The 19,413-nt window shown below is 48.6% G+C and overlaps 1 protein-coding gene across 1 annotated transcript in view; it reads right to left on the minus strand.

The window, feature by feature from the left end:
* Window positions 1–19,413, minus strand: part of NOS1AP (nitric oxide synthase 1 adaptor protein) — a 352,882-nt gene that overhangs the window by 16,179 nt on the left and 317,290 nt on the right. Inside the window, 3 exon segments of the mRNA XM_052637474.1 lie at window positions 1,105–1,270; window positions 8,700–8,879; window positions 10,578–10,744. Coding sequence (XP_052493434.1) covers window positions 1,105–1,270; window positions 8,700–8,879; window positions 10,578–10,744 — 513 coding nt within the window.

A 19,413-nucleotide genomic window follows, 5' to 3' on the forward strand; every position in this document is an offset into this window, starting at 1 on the left:
ATGTAGAAACGTTTAGTGCAACCTTGTAAACTGGCATTAATACAACAGGGCCTTGATAAAGAAAATCCAAAAGGGCTTTCAGAGTGGTAAAGCACAGTGGTTCCCTATCCATACTTTTGGGCCACTTTAAAAACAGAGTTCTAAGGTCTGCCCGAGACCTACCAATGCAGAATCTCTGTGGGTTGGATCTGGGAGTATCCATTTTTTAAGAAGCTCCCAGGGTAGTTTGGGAGAACTACTGGTATAAGGTGGAAAGCATCTGTTTTATGATCAGACCCGAGTTTGAATCTTGGCTCCACACTGTGCTAGTCTTGAAACCTCGAGCTAGTAATTTAATCTCTGGGTCTGTTTCTTCATCTGTAAAATGAGCACAAAATCACCTGCCACTGTAGGGATTAAATGCGATCATGGATATGATCAGTCGATACTGGTCCACAGTCAGTGTGCACTTAGAGCAGCAGACAGCCTAGGGGCAAGCTCCACGCGTCACAGAGACACACTGTCTCCCAGCACTTCCCAGCGCAGCCCGGATCGGCTGGGAGTAGAGGCAGGCATCTCAGGCTAGGAGCCAAGCAACCTCTGCCACTAGCCAGCAGAGTGAGCTGGCCACAGGCGCTTCCTCTGCTTTACCCGCTGAGAGGCAGACTGCTACCAGCCTTTCCTGTGCTACTGAGTTATGCAGGGGGAGTAAACTACTGGACAGACTGACGTCTCCTGCAGAGCTCTCAAAGAGCATGACTCACAATAGATGCTCAGTGTATTTCGATTGGAAAAGCCCTCTGAGAAGGAACCAGGCGCCCTCAGGATGTGAAGAGCCCGGGGGCCCATCAAGGAGAGGCTGGGTGAACATGTGGTGGCGACTCCTGGGGACTTTCAAGGTCAAATCTGGGCACTGGGCTAGAAGGCAGCCAAGACCCTCTACGGCCCTGCCATTTTATAATTCCACTAAGTGTGTGGATGGAACAAACAAAGCTGCTTATATTTTCTGTTAGGATAACCAGGGCAGGCCAGGGGTCCAACAGTACCACCAAAAGGTTTGGGGAAGATAACACGCGGTTCCAGAGCCTCCACGGGGAGGTGAGGCCAGGCAGGGCCCTCGCTTACTGGCATTCTGTCCCGACAGCTTCAGCTCCAACTCCTGCACCTGCTTGACCAGCAGGGAGATGTGTTGGAGCATGTCCTTGTTTTGCAGCAGGAGCTGGTGCACACGAGCCTGGGCCTCCAGCCGTGCTGCGGCCTCAGCAGCCAGCTGGTCCTTCAGCAAGTGAACCTGCGGAGAGCGGGGAGGCAGAGAAGACAGCGAGGAGACGGGGCGGAGAGAAGAGAGGGATGTGAATGTAAACGTGAGTCACTGGTGGAGGGCCAGGGCCAGACATGCCTTCCAGCTTCAATTCAAGACGGAGAAGCCCTTTCCCAGGCAAAATGGGCACCATTTTGCAGAGGAGCAGCTGAAAGAAGCTGGGCTACCAGATCCGCATCCCAAGTGGGACCCATGATGTGCCATTCACGTACCACTTAGAGCCCCACACCAAGAGCAAGAGGTAGGAAAGAGTTGTGTCCCAGCCCCAGCCCCGGCAGAACCGCTGACAGCTAACATACTACTGCTGTGTTGAGGCAGGTACCTTTTTCTCACCTTGTCTTTTCAAAAACAAAGCCAAAAACCTGATATGCTGACCCACTAGCGAAGAACAGTGTCACAGCAGACCCCCGTCACAATCTTCCTTCTCCCCTTCCTCACACCCAAACGGCATGAGAAACAGGAAGCCAGGCGCATGCCCTTTCTAAGTCAGTGAGGTGACGGTGACGAAGTCGGTGTTTCCACGCCTGTGGTGGGTGTCAGCTTCCTGCCCTGACCTTCCGCTCCCTTTTATTTCCAGAGGCCTCTGGGAGCATGTCTCGTACCTGGCGGGGGTCAGGCAGCTGCTGACTGACTAACCACAGGGCTTTGTCCAGCAGCCCCGGCAGGTGGCTGTCAGCCTGAGGTGACAGCTTCCAGAGTCGCCCTCTCTGAGGAGGGGGACCCTCGCCCTCTCACTGTCCCGCCCTCTCACTAGAGCACCGGCAATGGCACCCTGAGTGCTCGGGGCCCAGGGGGCCTCTCTGCTCCTGGCGTGCAGTCTGGGTGCGGGGACACAACCCAGGGGGAGGAGATGTGCGGATTCCCTCAGGACTCTGGCTTGACGACACTAAGTCACACAACAAGGACAGCAATGTGTGACTTTTGTGCTGAGAAGTTGATAAAAGGGCCTCTGGGAGGTTTCTGAAGGTCCCTGAATAAGGGGAGCTCATGAATTTGGTGGTTAAGACCAAAGCAGCCTGTACGAAAGAGGGTTTTCTTGAACCAAAAACACAGTGTGGATGAAGACACAGAGTCAGGAGGACCGGGCTGGGACAGGTAGAGCCAAGAGCGGAGGAGAGAGGAGGAAGGAACTGGAAGAGTCGATTCTCTGACTCAGACAACAAATGCTCTGGGTTTCTGAAGAGCCATCTGCTCCAAAGAGATTCACATTCTGTCAGGGAGTAACAGGTCATGTTCACCCCACGGTCTGGCCAAGCTTGGCCCAGAGTCTTGCCAGGGCAGTGTCTGCCCTCCCGGCAGCCAGCCCTCAGAGATCACACTTTTGGATGCAGTGGCTGCTTCCTTCCCCCAGCTCCTCACCCCGGCCCAGATTTGAGGACCTGACCTTGCCGTTGTTGGCTCTGCTGCTAAGTGGAGCCACTAATGAGATTAACTGCCACCTTCCATTAGCGGCTCCTGAGGTTAGGCCTATCGTTCCCCCAGGGGGAGGATGCGTAAGGAATCTAAAGTGAATCTGTCCTTCACCAGGCGCTGCTAAGGACAAGACTGATCTTCCAGTCCAGACATCAGCCTCAAATAAACTAAGGAGAGATCTAGAGAGGGGCAAGAACAGGGAAAGCTGCAGCAATAATATTTTAATCCAGTATCAGATGGTAGATGGCTATTAAGCCTCTGTCTTCCTTGCAAAAATGAGGCATGGAGACAGTTCACCGAAAGAGTCCCCAAAATCCTGCTGGTTCTGAGAATCAGGACAATTGCTGTGGGAACCTCACCCCTACAAGTGCCCCCAGAGGAAACCATAACCTTCCATCTGCCAGTAAATGTAATTTATTCCAACTAAGAGCATCACTGAGATGAATGTACTGGGCAGACAGAATTGCTAATTATCCATTTTCTATTTTCTTCAGAGCAAAACAGAAACACGAGGCATAAATGTGGAGCAAAACTTTCAATGCATGTAAACAGAAACAGTGGGGAATCTCACCTACCAATAACTGACATCTACAGAGGGCTCCCTGCACACAAAGGCTACAGACTCAGGTACCCAAACCTCACGTCTGAACCTGCCCGCGGAAGAGGCCATTTGAGAACACTGGACCAGGAGCTGAAAGCTCGAATCTGTCAGTTACTCCCTATTCAACTGTAGGTAATACGCTTCTACCTGCACCTCCCTTTCTCCATTTTTCAACTGAGAGGCTTGGCCAGAGGCTTGGTCAGTGTATGAGTCCATATCAGGTGAATGGAATAGTCAGTACCAGGGGCCATTGGTTAAAGGCTCCTTGAAGAACACTCCTAGATTTCCTCTGGGAAGTCAGAGAATTAGGACGGGCGACAAAAGAGGAATTCCCTCCTGCAGAAGCCGGGGTCGGGGTGGGGCGGGGGGGCAGGGGGGACACCAAAATCTGGAAGTTTCTTTTGCACATAACCATTCCAGCAGGGGAGTTACCATTAGTACATAAAAAATGACCCTTGAATCAAATCTTTCATCACAAATCCACAGGCACTCAGTACTATGAGAAAAAGTTGTGTTTGAGTGTTCCTTGTATTAGTCTAAATAAGAACTTTAGCTTTGCAAACGCAGACTTATAACATTTCAGGTGTTTTCAAACCCTGGGAATTCAAAAGCACACGCTGCTGCTGCCGCCCAAACCCAGTGCTAAGGAGCCCTTCTGTTCCTGCAGCCGTCCAAATGGGCAGCAGGCATAAGGCTCAGGCCTCTCGCTGCAGCAGTCTGTACCCCAGGAGTACGAAACCCAGGCCAAGCTGGGACAAAATGGCCCGAGCTTCCTCTAAATTTGAGGCAATTTAACAGTCCTTGTGTTTCACATATGTGGGTCTGGCCACGAAGCACTGAAATGAAGCAGCATTATTTTCAGCTTTGGCTTGGGCAGTCAGCTACAGCTGTGTGCTCGCTTCCCCCACTGTACAACAGGAGCAGATACCACCTCCCGCTCCCTACCAGACGGGACTTATTTGTATTCAGCACGCTCTTCTTTTAAAACCTCAAACACCTTTTGCCAAGGCAGGGTATGTTAATTTCTGAAAAGGGAGCAGATAGTTTTGCCTTTCCAGAACCATGTGGTCTTTGGCATGACTATTCTGGGCTTCCCAGGTGGCGCTAGTGGTAAAGAATCCGTCTGCCATGGGATCGATCCCCTGGAGGAGAGCATGGCAACTCACTCCAGTGTTTTTGCCTGGAGAATCCCATGCACAGAGGAGCCTGGTGCGCTACAGTCCACAGGGTTGCAAAGAGTCAGACCAGACTGAGATGACTTAGCATGCACACATTCTGGTCACAGACTAAATCGGGGGGAAGGCCACGCCTGGAGTCGGTGTCCAGTTCTGCGATTTGGCTGTAGCAGTACAAGTGTAAGTTCAACCCTGTGCCCTCCAGCTCTGTGCCACTTCCCCAGACTCAGACAGCCGCCCACAACCCACCCAGCAACACCAGACCACTGCCCATTGGCCCTCCAGCCTACTTGCCTGGACTCCAGCTCCTCCGTGAGAAGTGGGGGCAGGGCCAGGCTGGAGTTAGGGAGCAGCAGGCACATGGAAATGGCAGTGGAGAGAACCAGAGCAGTTTGCCCCCCCACACACACGGGACACACAAGCGGAGGCAGGCGGCTCTGTCTCTGCATGCATGAGGCAGGGGCCTGGGCAGTGCACCCAGGGCGCTGGGAACTGGAGAAGCCGCGAGGACAGAGGCTACATCTAGGGCCTGGCGGGGGGCTGGGGGGAGGACTGCGAAGGTTTTTCAGCGCTGTTCCTCTAGCTACAGCATACACAATTGCAAAGCATTAAGTAACTGATCGCTTGTTTCAGAACAAGGGGCAGCAGGTAGAGAAGTCTTTCAATAGCAACACTGAGCTGCAGGACAACATTTTCCCCAGGAGTCAGGCTAGGAGTTGGCACACTGTGAAGTGACCTGGCCTACTTAACCACTGCCAGTCAGCCACAGTGCCCGGATCAATTCTGGAGCTACGTGGGCCCAGCCCGTGGCCATGCGGGTGCCAGCTACAACCCAGCTTTGGTTCAAGGCTTGACTATACTTCAATTCGCATCCTTGAACTTCTTGTCCATCTAAAAGCAGGAAGCTAGTGCAGCCACGCAAGCCTCATGCTGGGGTCAGGAAAGTGGTCCGAAGGGCTTGGGGTTCACTATTTATGAGCTGAGATCTAGTCTAGAAATGCTTAAGAGTCAGCTGAGCAACACCTTTGCCCATGTACCTTGAAGGCCAAGGCAAGGCCGTTCTAGACCAGCTCTGAACCAACTTAGGGAGAGGATGGGAGAGGTCTTGAGGTCTGAGACCAAATCAGAACACTGTGAAGGAGATCTATGACTGGTCCCAGTGATAACAGTAGAACCAGACTGATCTTCGAGAATAAATGGGGAGAGTGCATAAATCGTGCAACAAGGGACCCCGAGAGTACACCTGTTTGCAAGAAACTGTTATCCTTAGCTCTTCTCAGGAGTCACACAGGAGAACTTGGATACTCCCAGAACAAAGGAAAATGTGTTCCCACCTGAAATGCTGAGGTCACAGTACTACCGATTGGAATTCCAGGGACTGCTGGCAGTTTTACAAAGATAGGCAGAAACCTTGCGGTTTGATGGCAATAGCATCTGACAGCACAAGTAAAAGCTGACCTCACGCTGGACACTGTGCCGAGAAACCAAGTAAGCCAGACTTGATATATTCTAAAAGCAGGAAAGATGTTACGAAGACCTATTTATTAATCCACCTATATATATACCTTATATCACTGTTTACACCCAAAGATTTGGAGACTAATAAAAAGCCCTTGGATCAAATGCTACAAAGAGAGAAAGAGAGGAACATGCAGAGAAACCTGTAACTGAAGGCTGGTTTAGGACTGAATCGGTTTGGAGGACAAGAAGAGCTGAAAGCCGGTTGCGAGGTACGACATGTCAGCTGTATTCCCGGGCAGCAGAAGATGAAGGAAACCGAAGAGACTGCCTATAAGGACGGCAGGGAGGGGAAGGCAACTTCTGCTCAAGCAGCTCTGTGATGACGTCCAGGCACTGTCTGACCCCAACATTTTAGAAGGCTACGGTCCTACCCAAAGTCGTTTTACCTATGGGAGATACTGATGTGCTCTGGTGGCCTTTTAGACATGTCACAGACTGAACAGATTCAACCCAGGCACTGCCACCCATAATCACCAGATTCCAAGTGTGGAAGTGGCTGAACTGAGAGAGGCTCATCAAGTGAACTACAAACAACACTCTTCCCACCTCCTAGCTTCACTGTCTTCTACAACACAGGCAGTTAACACAGGGCCAGAGAGCGATGTCTCCTTGAGACAGATGCTTGATTCTGGGCCAAAGAACCACTCTGAGGGTTTCATCCTGACTGGGAGACAGACCTATGATAAATTGCAGGTCCTATGGCTTTGCAGACCGTGCATCCTTAGACTACCACAGCACTCTTCTTGTTGTGCAGATTATACGTTTGCAAATAGTTTTTCTTCAGTATTTAGCAGTGACTTCAAATTCAAATGCCTCTCTGATAACATTCATCATGAATATGCATCAAGCTCATTCTTAGATAAATACTAATTACTTGGTAATTGATATGCTGAAAGAGGAAAGTATCGTGGGTTGGAGGATGGATGTGGGTTGCCGAATGGCCCTGTGCTGGAGCATTCCGGCTTTGTGCTCCTGTCAGCCATCACACCCGGCACATCATTAATTACAGGAGATGAATACAATTATTTGACAAAAGGCAGTGATTTTCCCCCCAAATATCAGAAGCCATAAACGACATCCCTCCTCTTTGTTGCTGTTTTGGGAATACCTGCAGATCCTCCCAGTATCAGCACGTACCCTTTTGGATCATGGTCAGTATTTTTAAAAAGGTTCAAATCACTTGGGAGCAGTGCCCCACTGATTTTATTCTCTTGAAACCCGGTTGCAAAAGGCACCACAAGGCTGAGCCTCAGGCCCAGGTCAATGTGAGCTGCTATAAGAAGGTCTTTTCAAGACCCAAGTCATTGCATCAGTTTGGTTAGGCTGCTGGATACTTCCTCAAGGAGTTTGTGTTGGGAAAGACAGCTCTGCCTGTGTGATCCACTCTACCTGGGGGTCATGAGAAGAGTAGGAGAAGAAATGACAAGGATCAATAACAGCTCTCTAGAGGCGCCTTCTTATTCTCATTCCAGAATGCAGAAGACCTCAGAGGCCAGCCTGATTGAGCAGATGTGGAATGCCAACGCCAAGAGCTGCCTTCCCAAATCTCTCACCAACTCTCCAAACCCTGAAGTCCCCGCTCCTCACTGTTTTCATCTACCCATTAGGTCCTGACCCCATCTGACTCTTACCTTAGGAGTCAGCCTTTGAATAGTACCAATGATGCGTTCACCATCCCCTGATTGCCCGGAGAGAAGATGCAGCTCAGACTCACAAGTTCCAAGGAAGATGTGGACGACAATGCCCTCCACAGAAAGCAAGCAGAAGGGATCCCTGCTAAAAGCAGCAGGGAAATCAGCTCGCCCCTCCTTTATAAAGCAACAGCAGCCCAATGAGTCCTCAGGGCTCAAACAGTGCTTGATTCCTGAAAGCTAGGCCAGTTCTTCCCATTATGGCTCAAATACCTAAGTTCCTGTAAGGAATTGTACAAGAGAAGGAGAAGAGGGTAGCAGAGGATGAGCTGGTTAGAAAGCATCACTGACTCAATGGACATGAATGTGAGCAAATTCAGGGAGATAGTGGAGGACAGAAGAGGCCAGCGTGCTATAGTCCATGGGGTTGCAAAGAGTTGGACAGGACTTAGCAACTGAACAACAACAAGTTCCTGGAAGTTAAATCCCATTATAATCAAGGCCAGTATGGTATCAAGTCCTGCCTGGAGAAATCTTTACATAAATAGAGAAATCCTGCCTGGAATGAGTAGATGACTAAAGGAGGCATGGAAACCTCTAAGGACAAGGTTTCCAGGATGGTAGACTCTGCGGGGCATTTGGCACAAATTCATACTCTAAGAGTGGTATCACAAAGTCACACCTATCCTCACACCTGTCCTGACTCCAGAAGCATCCCTTCTCACCCACACACCAGGAAAAGAAGGCAGGAAAGGAAGGGTGAAATTATGTTCCTTAGTAAGTTCAAGTCATGACCCAACAACATCCAGCCAAGCCAGCCAAGCCCAGCTCAGAGTGGGGGATACATGGGAAACCAAAACGTTTTTTCCCATTTCATCTGCATCCCCCCTTTCTCCTCTCCCCACCTCCCCCCTTCCCCGACAAGCAATGATCCAACAGCATGAGCCATCCCTTATAGCTCCCTAGATTTTAAAACCTGCCCTGTGCCCCTCGCTAGGGAAGGTGCGTCAAGCCCATGAGAGTGGAGCCTGCGAAGAAGGGAGGAGGCTGAGGAGAACCTGGGCCACAGCCACTTGCGTCTGCTGCTGCTGCTGCTGGAGGAGCTGCTGGAGAAGCTGCATCTGGTGGTGGGTGGACAGTGACGTGCCCGCGCCCAAGCCCGGGGGCTTCGAGGAAGAAGAGGGAAGGAGCATCCTGGGCGAAGCTGTCAGCATGGGCTCCTGGGGGTGGGGTGAGACCTGGAGGAGAGGAGAAGACACGGTGTGAGCTTGGGCACGTGCCTCCTTTAGACAACTTACTCTGTCTTCAATATACACAGTATGTCTAATACGAGGCTGGGGTGAAATGGCCCACTTGTAACGAAGAGCTGGAAATGCTGCGTCTTCAATGGAAATGTGGACAGGACACCCCCGCCCCCCACCGCCCCCAGAGGAGATGATCTGATGGCCTGGGCTGGGACCACAGAGTCAGGAAACCCTATTTGTATAGCTGAGTTCCTGATGCGATATGATGGGAGCCCAGGCAGCTGATCCTGTTCCATTTCTTGCCCAGGGCTTGCAGCTCTCCCACATTGTTGAGTTACCTGAGGTTCTGGTCTTGGATCTATTTCTGTGAAAGAGAGCTACCTACACCTTGCTATGAGGCAGCTTCCACCTTCACTCTGCTGTGTCCTCGGGGCTCTCTCCTCCCGGGTCTGCAGGGTCTCCCGAGTTGACCACTGGAGGAAGAGGCCACGAGGGAGGTGCTCCAACCCAGCACCGCCTCCTCACAATGGGAGCTCCAGAGAAGAAAGTCTGGACACACACAGAACGTGGGCTGGGGAGATCCTCTCTCAGAAAGAGGAAAGCAGCTTCCGTTCCCTTCCCTCCCGTCTCCCTCCTGATGGCTGGACATCGTCACTAGGCGGCTTCTGTGAGCCAGAGAATTCCGCTGCAGCAGCTCTGCCGCTGGCCCTTCCTTAGGTGTGCGAGAGGAAGCGCCAGGGACAGAGGCCTCTGCCGCGTGCAGAGTACAAACTGGGCGCCACAGAAAAGATCAGGCAGGCACTACGGAACAATACCGCCACTCAGACTAGACAGGCCTCCCCTTCCGATGGACTAGCCTAGACCTCCTCTTGGGGAAAGCTGTTACATGGTGAGGAAAGAGAGGCACTCCTGGTACAGGGGACTGGCAGGGAGTCTAAGGCAAGGGCAGTCTGTCAGAATTTTCCTTCTGTGAGTGTGTGTCAGGGGCTGTGTGTGCGTGTGGGGGCAGCATGTGTCTGTTTCAGGCGCCGTGTGTGTTGGGGTGTGGGGGGCAGGGGCCGTGTGTGGGGGCGGGGGGCCAGGGGTGTTGGTTTTGTCTTCAGGTTGGTAGTTCTCAGTTTCACCTGGATCATATCAGAAACCCCTTGAGGGCATCCATCATCTCACCCATAAAAACAGGAGGTTGAAATGGAGGATGCCTAAGGTGGTCTTGCAGTTTCCAAACTCCAATGGGCCAATTTGCAGCCTCCCCAGCAGCATCAAAGGCACACATCCTAGCCACAGGCAGAGACAGCCCAAACTCACCCTGCTCCTTCAGCTAAGCCCCAGGGGATCGCATTGTGCTGTGCAAGGATTAGCCACGTGCACAGGTACTGTGACCCGATAAGGTGCTATCAAAGCTGGGGCTTCCAGTGAGAAGCAGGGAGCTGAGGACTGATGGGCCCTGGAGGGTAATGCACGTCAGGAATGAGCTCTGTGAAATCCTGACATGCAGCCACACCTAGCATCAATTCACGGGAACTGAATCTCCAGATCCAGTCTGAAAGGAAGTAACACATGCCGCAGAGCCACCACTGTGCTGGCAGAGGCTAAGAGGTGACGGACGGGGGCTGAGGCCGTGACACAGGCCGCTCTGGGAGGTGACATGCACGCAGCTGTGCGGATCACCTGGGTGGGCTGCCTCCTGCCTACCTTGGGGTCTGTGTGGGAGCCTCCTTCCGTCCCTACAGCGTCAAGGTCGGTCACGCCTCGGCTGAATTCCAGGGTGTCGTTCCCTGGGAGTGGGACCTCGACCGCATCAATGTCCGTCTCCTCTGCAGTGGCCGTGGAGGTCCTCTCGGCTCCGGTGAGCTGGCGGCCTGCAGGGACAACAGAGAGGGTGGGAAGGGCAGAGCCACCCCAAGAACAACATCCTCCTGCCCACCACTTCAGTATTCAATCATGTCACACTTCGGCACACCACTGGCTCAGTAACATCTTCATATGTCTTTTCAACTCAAGTCCATTAAATGTTCAATCCAATAACATGTACTGATTTTAGTATCTTCTCATAGTTCAGAAACAAAGACATTTCCTCAAGACTGGACATGACTGCTTTGTCAGGCTGGTGTGATGTTTTCACTGACAGGATATGGGGAACCTGCAAGAAAGGGATGACAGCCACCTCAACTTCATTCACACTCAGGAGTGGAAACAGATTAGGGAAAAAAGTACTCTCAGTCGTGTCCGATTTTTTGCAACCCCGTGGACTGTGCCCACCAGATTCCTCTGTCCATGGGATTTCCCAGACAAGAATACTGGAGGGGGTTGCCTCTTTCTACTCCAGGGGATCTTCCTGATCCAGGGATTGAACCGGTGTCTCTTGCATTGGCAGGCAGATTCTTTACCACTGAGCCACCAGGGAAGCCCCCAAAGGTTTTAGCAGGAAAAAAATCGCATAAATAGATGGGTGTATTTTTCAGTTCAGTCACTCAGTCGTGTCAAACTCTTTGCATACCCATGGACTGCAGCACACCAGGCTTCCCTGTCCATTACCAACTCCTGGAGCTTACTCAAACTTATGTCCAAGTCGGTGATGCCATCCAACCATCTCATCCTCTTGTCCTGTCTCATCCATCCTGTTGGCCCCTTCTCCTCCCGCCTTCAATCTTTCCCAGCATCATGGTCTTTTCCAGTGGGTCAGTTCTTTGCATCAGGTGGCCAAAGTATTGGAGCTTCAGCTTCAGCATCAGTCCTTCCAATGAATATTCAGGACTGATCTTCTTTAGGATAGACTGTTTGGATCTCCTTGCAGTCCAAGGGACTCTCAAGAGTCTTCTCCAACACTACAGTTTAAAAGCATCAATTCTTAGGCACTCAGCTTTCTTTATAGTCCAACTCTCACATCCATACGACTACTGGAAAAATAGCTTTGACTAGACGGACCTTTGTTGGCTGAGTAATGTCTCTGCTTTTAAATATGCTGTCTAAGTCGATCAAAGCTTTTCTTTCAAGGTTAATTTCATAGCTGCAGTCACCATCTGCAGTGATTCTGGAGCCCCCCAAAATTAAGTCTGTCACTGTTTCCACTATTTCCCCATCTATTTGCCATGAAGTGATTGGACCGGATGCCATGATCTTAGTTTTCTGAATGTTGCGTTTTAAGACAACTTTTTCACTCTCCCCTTTTACTTTCGTCAAGAGGCTCTTTAGTTCTTCTTCACTTTCTGCTATAAGGCTGGTGTCATCTGCATACCTGAGGTTATTGATATTTCTCCCGGCAATCTTGATTCCAGCTTGTGCTTCATCCAGCTGGGCATTATTCATGATATACTCTGCATATAAGTTAAATAAGCAGGGTGACAATATACAGCCTTGACGTACTCCTTTCCCGATTTGGAACCAGTCTGTTGTTCCATGTCCAGTTCTAACTGTTGCTTCCTGACCTGCATACAGATTTCTCAGGAGGCAGGTCAGGTGATCTGGTATTCCCATCTCTTGAATAATTTTCCACAGTTTGTTGTGATCCACACAGTCAAAGGCTTTAGCATAGTCAATAAAGCAGAAGTAGATGTTTTCCTGGAACTCTCTTGCTTTTTTGATGATCCAATGGATGTCAGCAATTTGATCTCTAGTTCCTTTGCCTTTTCTAAATCCAGCTTGAACATCTGGAAGTTCTTGGTTCATGTACTGTTGAAGCCTGGCTTGGAGAATTTTGAGCACTACTTTGCTAGCGTGTGAGATGAGTGCAATTGTGTGGTAGTTTGAACATTCTTTGGCATTGCCTTTCTTTGGGATTGGAATGAAAACTGACCTTTTCCAGTCCTGTGGCCACTGCTGAGTTTTCCAAATTTGCTGGCATATTGAGTGCAGCACTTTCATAGAGTCTTCTTTTAGGATTTGAAATAGCTCAACTGGAATTCCATCACCTCCACTAGCTTTGTTCAGAGTGATGCTTTCTAAGGCCCACTCGACTTCACATTCCAGGATGCCTGGCTCCAGGTGAGTGATCACACCATTGTAGTTATCTGGGTCATTAATATCTTTTTTTGTATAGTTCTGTATATTCTTGCCACCTCTTCTTAATATCTTCTGTTTCTGTTAGGTCCATACCAAGCTTTGCATGAAATGTTCCTTGGTATCTCTAATTTTCTTGAAGAGATCTCTAGTCCTTCCCATTCTATTGTTTTCCTCTATTTCTTTGCATTGATCACTGAGGAAGGCTTTCTTATCTCTCCTTGCTATTCTTTGGATCTCTGCATTCAGATGGGTATATCTTTCCTTTTCTCCTTTACCTTTAGCTTCTCTTCTTTTCTCAGCTATTTTAAGCCCTCCTCAGCAATCATTTTGCCTTTTTGCATTTCTTTTTTCTTGGGGATGGTCTTGATACCTGCTTCCAGTACACTGTCACAAACCTCTGTCCATAGTTCTTCAGGCACTCTGTCTATCAGATCTAACCCCTTGAATCTATTTCTCACTTCCACTGTATAATTCTAAGGAATTTGATTTAGGTCAAATCTGAATGGTCTGGTGGTTACTACTTTCTTCAATTTAAGTCTGAATTTGGCAACAAGGAGTTCATGATCTGAGCCACAGTCAGCTCCTGGTCTTGTTTTTGCTGACTGTATACAGCTTCTCCATCTTTGGCTGCAAAGAATATAACCAGTCTGATTTCGGTGTTGACCATCTGGTGATATCCATGTGTAGAGTCTTCTCTTGTGTTGTTGGAAGAGGGTGTTTACTATGATCACTGCGTTCTCTTGGCAAAACTCTTTTAACCTTTGCCCTGTTTCATTTTGTACTCCAAGGCCAAATTTGCCTGTTACTCCAGGTGTTTCTTGATTTCCTACTTTTGCATTCCAGCCCCCTATAATGAAAAGAATATCTTTTTCGCGTGTTAGTTCTAAAAGGTCTTGCAGGTCTTCATAGAACCGTTCAACTCCAGCTTCTTCAGCATTACTGGTTGGGGCATAGACTTGTATTACCGTGATATTGAATGGTTTGCCTTGGAAATGAACAGAGATCATTCTGTTGTTTTTGAGAATGCATCCAAGTACTGCATTTTGGACTCTTTTGTTGACTCTGATGGCTACTCCATTTCTTCTAAGGGATTCTTGCCCACAGTAGTAGATATAATAATGGTCATCTGAGTTAAATTTGCCCATTCCAGTCCATTTTAGTTCGCTGATTCCTAAAATGCCAGGGTTTTCTCTTTCCATCTCCTGTTTGACCACTTCCAATTTACCTTGATTCATGGACCTAACATTCTAGGTTCTTATGCAATATTGCTCTTTATAGCATCGGACTTTACTTTCATCACCAGTCATATCTACAACTGGGTGTTGTTTTTGCTTTGGCTCCATCTCTTCATTCTTTCTGGAGTTATTTCTCCACTGATCTCCAGTAGCATAGTGGGCACCTACCGACCTGGGGAGTTCATCCTTCAGTGTCCTATCTTTTTGCCTTTTCATACTGTTCATGGGATTCTCAAGGCAAGAATACTGAAGTGGTTTGCCATTGCCTTCTTCAGTGGACCACGTTTTGTCAGAACTCTCCACCATGACCCGTCTGTCTTGGGTGGCCCTACACGGCATGGCTCATAGTTTCATTGAGATAGACAGGCTGTTTTCCAGGCGATCAGTTTGGGTTAGTTTTCTGTGACTGTGGTTTTCATTCTGTCTGCCCTCTGACGGTGAAGGATAAAAGGCTTATGGAAGCTTCCTGATGGGAGAGACTGACTGGTTGGGGTGGGGGAGCGGGGGGGGGGGGGGGGGGGGGGACTGGGTCTTGTTCTGATGGGCAGGGCCATGCTCAGTAAATCTTTAATCCAATTTTCTGTTGATGGGTGGGGCTGTGTTCCCTCCCTGTTGTTTGACCTGAGGCCAAACTATGGTGGAGGTAATGAAGATAATGGCAACCTCCTTCAAAAGTTCCCATGCATGCACTGCTGCACTCAGTGCCCCTGACCCTGCAGCAGGTCACTGCCCACGCACGCCTCTGTCAGAGACTCCTGGACACTCACAGGCAAGTGTGGGTCAGTCTCTTGTGGAGTCACTGCTCCTTTCTCCTGGGTCCTGGTGTGCACAAGGTTTTGTTTGTGCCCTCCAAGAGTCTGTTTCCCAGTCCTGTGTAAGTTCTGGCAGCTCTATGGTGGGGTTAATGATGACCTCCTCCAAGAAGGCTTATGCCATACCCAGGCCTGCTGCACCCAGAGCCCCTGCCCCTGCAGTAGGCCACTGCTGACCCGTACCTCCACAGGAGAGACTCAAACACAGTTCTGGCTCAGTCTCTGTGGGGTCTCTGGGTCATGGTGTGCACAAGGTTTGCTTGAGCCCTTTGAGCATCTCTGACGGGTATGGGGTTTGATTCTAAACATGATTTTACCCCTCCTACTGTCTTGCTGGGGGTTCTCCTTTGCCCTTAGACATGGGGTATCTTTTTTTGGTGGGATCCAACATTCTCCTGTTGATGGTTGTTCAGCAGCAAGTTGTAATTTTGGAGTTCTGCAGGAGAAGATGAGTGCATGTCCTTCTACTCTGCCATCTTGTTATTCTTGGTGTATTTTTAGAAAATTTTATTTTGCATTGAAGCATGCATGCATACTAAGTTGCTTTAATTGTGTCCAATCCTGTGCAACCCTACAGGCTGAAGCCCATCAGTCTTCTCTGTCCATGGAATTCTCCAGACAAGAACACTGGAGTGGTTAGCCATTTCCTTCTCCAGGGTACCTTCCAGACCCAGGGATTGAACCCAGGTTTCCTGCATTGCAGGTAGATTCTTTACCATTTGAATAACCTTGAATGGGGTATACAGAGAGGTAGGGGTTTCCTCCACCAAACTCCTATCAGGCTGTCAGGAAAGGGGTAAATCACCTCACTCCCTGGGCCCCAGTTCCTTCAACTCTACATGGAGGCTGAGTTAGAATGGGTGGGAGGGTTGCAGGCCTGGGGGGAGGGGTGTGGAACTGAGGAGATTTGAGGCCCCAGCCCACACAGTATCTGTCTCTAATCCTCAGACCCTGTCTCTGACCATCCTCCTTCAAGAACAGAAGCCAGGGACAGGCCTGGAGACAGTGGCGTGGCACAGGAGAGACAGGCGGCTGGTTTGTCATGCTTTGTTTCTCACTTGCTTCTTCCCACTGACCATGTCTCTGATCACATGCTCAGCAAATGTATGAAAGTCCTACTGTTTCTTATTTTTCTTCATTCTCTGCTCTTCTCTCTTTCTTGGACTCTGCAGAAACAACTGGCGATTCTCAGGCATTTCCCAGGAAACACCTTTTTCTCTACATTCAGGATTAGGTTCATCACTAACTGTCTTCAAATAAAACTTAAAGACTTTCAGAGACTAAGCACCAATTGTAAAACTGCACAGAGTAATATAAGTAGGGAGTATGAAGTGTTGATTCCCTAAACCCCAAGCCAACTCAGGGAACCAGGCTTTGGTCATTGGCGGGCCTGCCTTGTAGTACAAATAGTTCTAACAAGTCTTCTCATGCAAACCCACATGAGTCATCTGGGGAAGCAAGCCTGGTATGTGTGTATATATGTATTTATTTAACATTCAAAAATCATTTTATTCTTTAAAGTTTTCATTGGAGTATGTGTGTTTGTGTGTGTGCTCAGTCATCTCTGACTCTGCAACCCCACTGACTGTAGCCTGCCAGGCTCCTCTGTCCATGGGATTTTCCTGGCCGGAATACTGGAGTAGGTTGCCATCTCCTACTCCAGGGGATCTTCTCGACCCAGGGATCAAAACTGCATCTCTTATGTCTCCTGCATTGCAGGCAGATTCTTTACCACTGAACCACTTAGGGAGGCCCTTACTGGAATATAGTTGATTTAAAACGTTATGTTAGTTTCAGCTGTACAGCCAAGTGAGTCCCTGATGCATATACACGTGAAAGTGAAAGAGTGAAAGTCGCTCAGTCGTGCCTTGACTCTTTTTGATCCCATGGACTCTACAGTCCATGGAGTTCTCCAGGCCACAACAGTGGAGTGGGTAGTCTTTCCCTTCTCCAGGGGATCTTCCCAGCCCAGGGGTCGAACCCAGGTCTCCCACATTGCAAGAGGATTCTTTACCAGCTGAGCCACAAGGGAAGCCCCCAAATACTGGAGTGGGTAGCCTATCTACTGTTTTTAAAATTCTTTTCCCACAGCCTAGTATTTCAGAAGCAAACAGTGTGCTTGGTTTTCCTTCTGGCTGCTCTAGGAGCTGGGAGATGACTGTTGAGTGTTGCGATGGCATGTAACAGAAAGGAGGACCCTGGACCATGGCCCAGCAGGGCAATCTTCTGCTTCTTTGTCAACCAGCCAGCAGGAGCACAGAGAGCAGGCTGCTTTTTACCACCTGCTGCACCCAGAGGTGACCTTCTTGACAATGCAGAGGTTTACCCTGTGACAGGGAGGACTGACGGATAACTAGCATCTATTCTCAGTAGCCAGATAGTGCTGGGAACTGAGCATCTGGTTCTCCTCGCCTCTAGAGGAACGAACAGGGTGAAATGGGCCTGCACTTGAGGAGAGCTTTCCATCAGTCATCGGGGGTGACTGGCTTCCACAGCACTGGGGAGCCATCTGTCAAGTGCTCTTAATTAGCCAAAGCAATATCAACTGTGTCCTTCTGATCTTGAGGCCAAGCGTGTGTTTCATTCACATTTCCCATGGATCTGGCACAGAGAAGGTGTTTAGTAAATACTTACAAAAGAAACAGTGTATCACAGGGTACAAAACAGGGAAGTGAGCTATACAGGGAGGCTGCCCCTCAGCCCTGGAAATCCTAATACAGTAAGTTCCCTACATACAGACCTTCAAGTTGCAAGCTTTCAAAGATGCAGATGTGCATTCACATCGCCAATCATGTAAGTTATAAGTTAGTTCACGTGTCTGGTATACACTGTCACATGAGCACATCCTCCATAAGTGGTTGTGCTTCTGTGTACTTTACTGAACAGTACTGTACAGAGTACAGTATCTTTATTTTAAGCCTGGATGGGATGTAGAGAAGGAAGTGTAAAAGAGGCAGTGATGTGGCTGGAACTATTGTACTTTTCAAGGTACTGTACCATACAATTAAAAAATTTTTGTGTGTGTTTGTCTTTTATGTATTATTTGGGTGAAAAGTATTATAAATCTATTACAGTGCAGTACTATATAGCTGATTGTGTTCGCTCGGTACCTAGACTAACTTTGTTGGACTTACGCACACACTCAGACCAGAATTCATTCATACGTAGGGCATTGACTGTAATGAGAACTGAGCAGCACCCTGCTGCAGAGCGTCTGGAGACATGCAGGCCAGAAACTCACAAAGGACTGAAAAATCTCCGAGATTCTAGTTCTGCTTCTGGGGAAGTCATTAAAAAATAAACTTCTCAGCCATTCTCTTTGTACTAGTAGAGTTTCCAAACCAACACTGATGTAAGTGAATCACCAACTATGGGCTGCTTTCTGAGACAATTTCTGCCATTCAGAGGGTGCTCTGATGATCACATTTGGATTCTTACAGATATAATACAGCTAATGGGTAGAGGGCATGCATACCTATTTTATTACCCTTCACAGATACTTCATTTTTACAAATTCAAGGTTTCTGGCAAATCTGCACCATTTTTCTAACAGCATTTGCTTACTTTGTGCTTCTGTGCCATGTTTTGGTAATTCTCGCAATATTTCAAACTTTTTCATTGTTTGTTATTAGTTGCTATTCATTCTCTGTTATGATCTGTGATCAGTGATCTTTAAAAACTTTTTTTTTAATTTTTAATTGAAGGTTAATTGTTTTACAATGTTGTGCTGGTTTCTGCTGTACAACAACGTGAATCAGCCATAAGTATCCACATATCTTCCTCTCTCTTGAGCCTCCCTCCCACCCCACTCCCCACATCTCACCTCTCTAGGTCATCATGGAGCACCAGGCTGAACTCCCTGAGTTATACAGCAACTTTCCCACTAGCTTTCCATTTTACACATGGATATTTCATATGTGTGTATTTCAATGCTACTCTCTCAATTTGTCCTACCCTCTCCTATGACCACAAGTCCACTCTCTATGTCTGTGTTTCTATTTCTGCCCTGCAAATATGTTCATCAGTACCACTTTTCTAGATTCCCTATATATGCATTAGTATATGGTATTTGTTGTTCTGATCTACTTCACTCTGTATAACCTTCAATGTTACTATTGTAATTATTTTGGGGGCAGCATAAACTGTACCCATGTAAGACAGTAAACTTAACAAATGTGTTTTATTTTTTACAAATGTGATATAGTATTATATAATATTCAGACTGAAAGTATTTTCTAGGTGGACAGCAAAGGGACTCAGCCATACATATACATGTGTCCATGCTCCCCCAAATTCCCCTCCCATCCAGCCTGCCACACAACACTGAGCAGAGTTCCCTGTGCTATACGATGGGTCCTTACTGGTTATCTGGTTTAAATATAGCAGTGTGTACCTGACTGCTTCACTTGCTGCCATTTCTGCCCCCCACTCCTCTCTATCACCACTGTGCCCACCTCTTTCTTTTTCTTGGGCCTCCCTGTT

This window comes from Budorcas taxicolor, chromosome 3 (assembly GCF_023091745.1).
Source record: "Budorcas taxicolor isolate Tak-1 chromosome 3, Takin1.1, whole genome shotgun sequence".
In the NCBI taxonomy this organism is placed as follows: Eukaryota; Metazoa; Chordata; class Mammalia; order Artiodactyla; family Bovidae; genus Budorcas; species Budorcas taxicolor.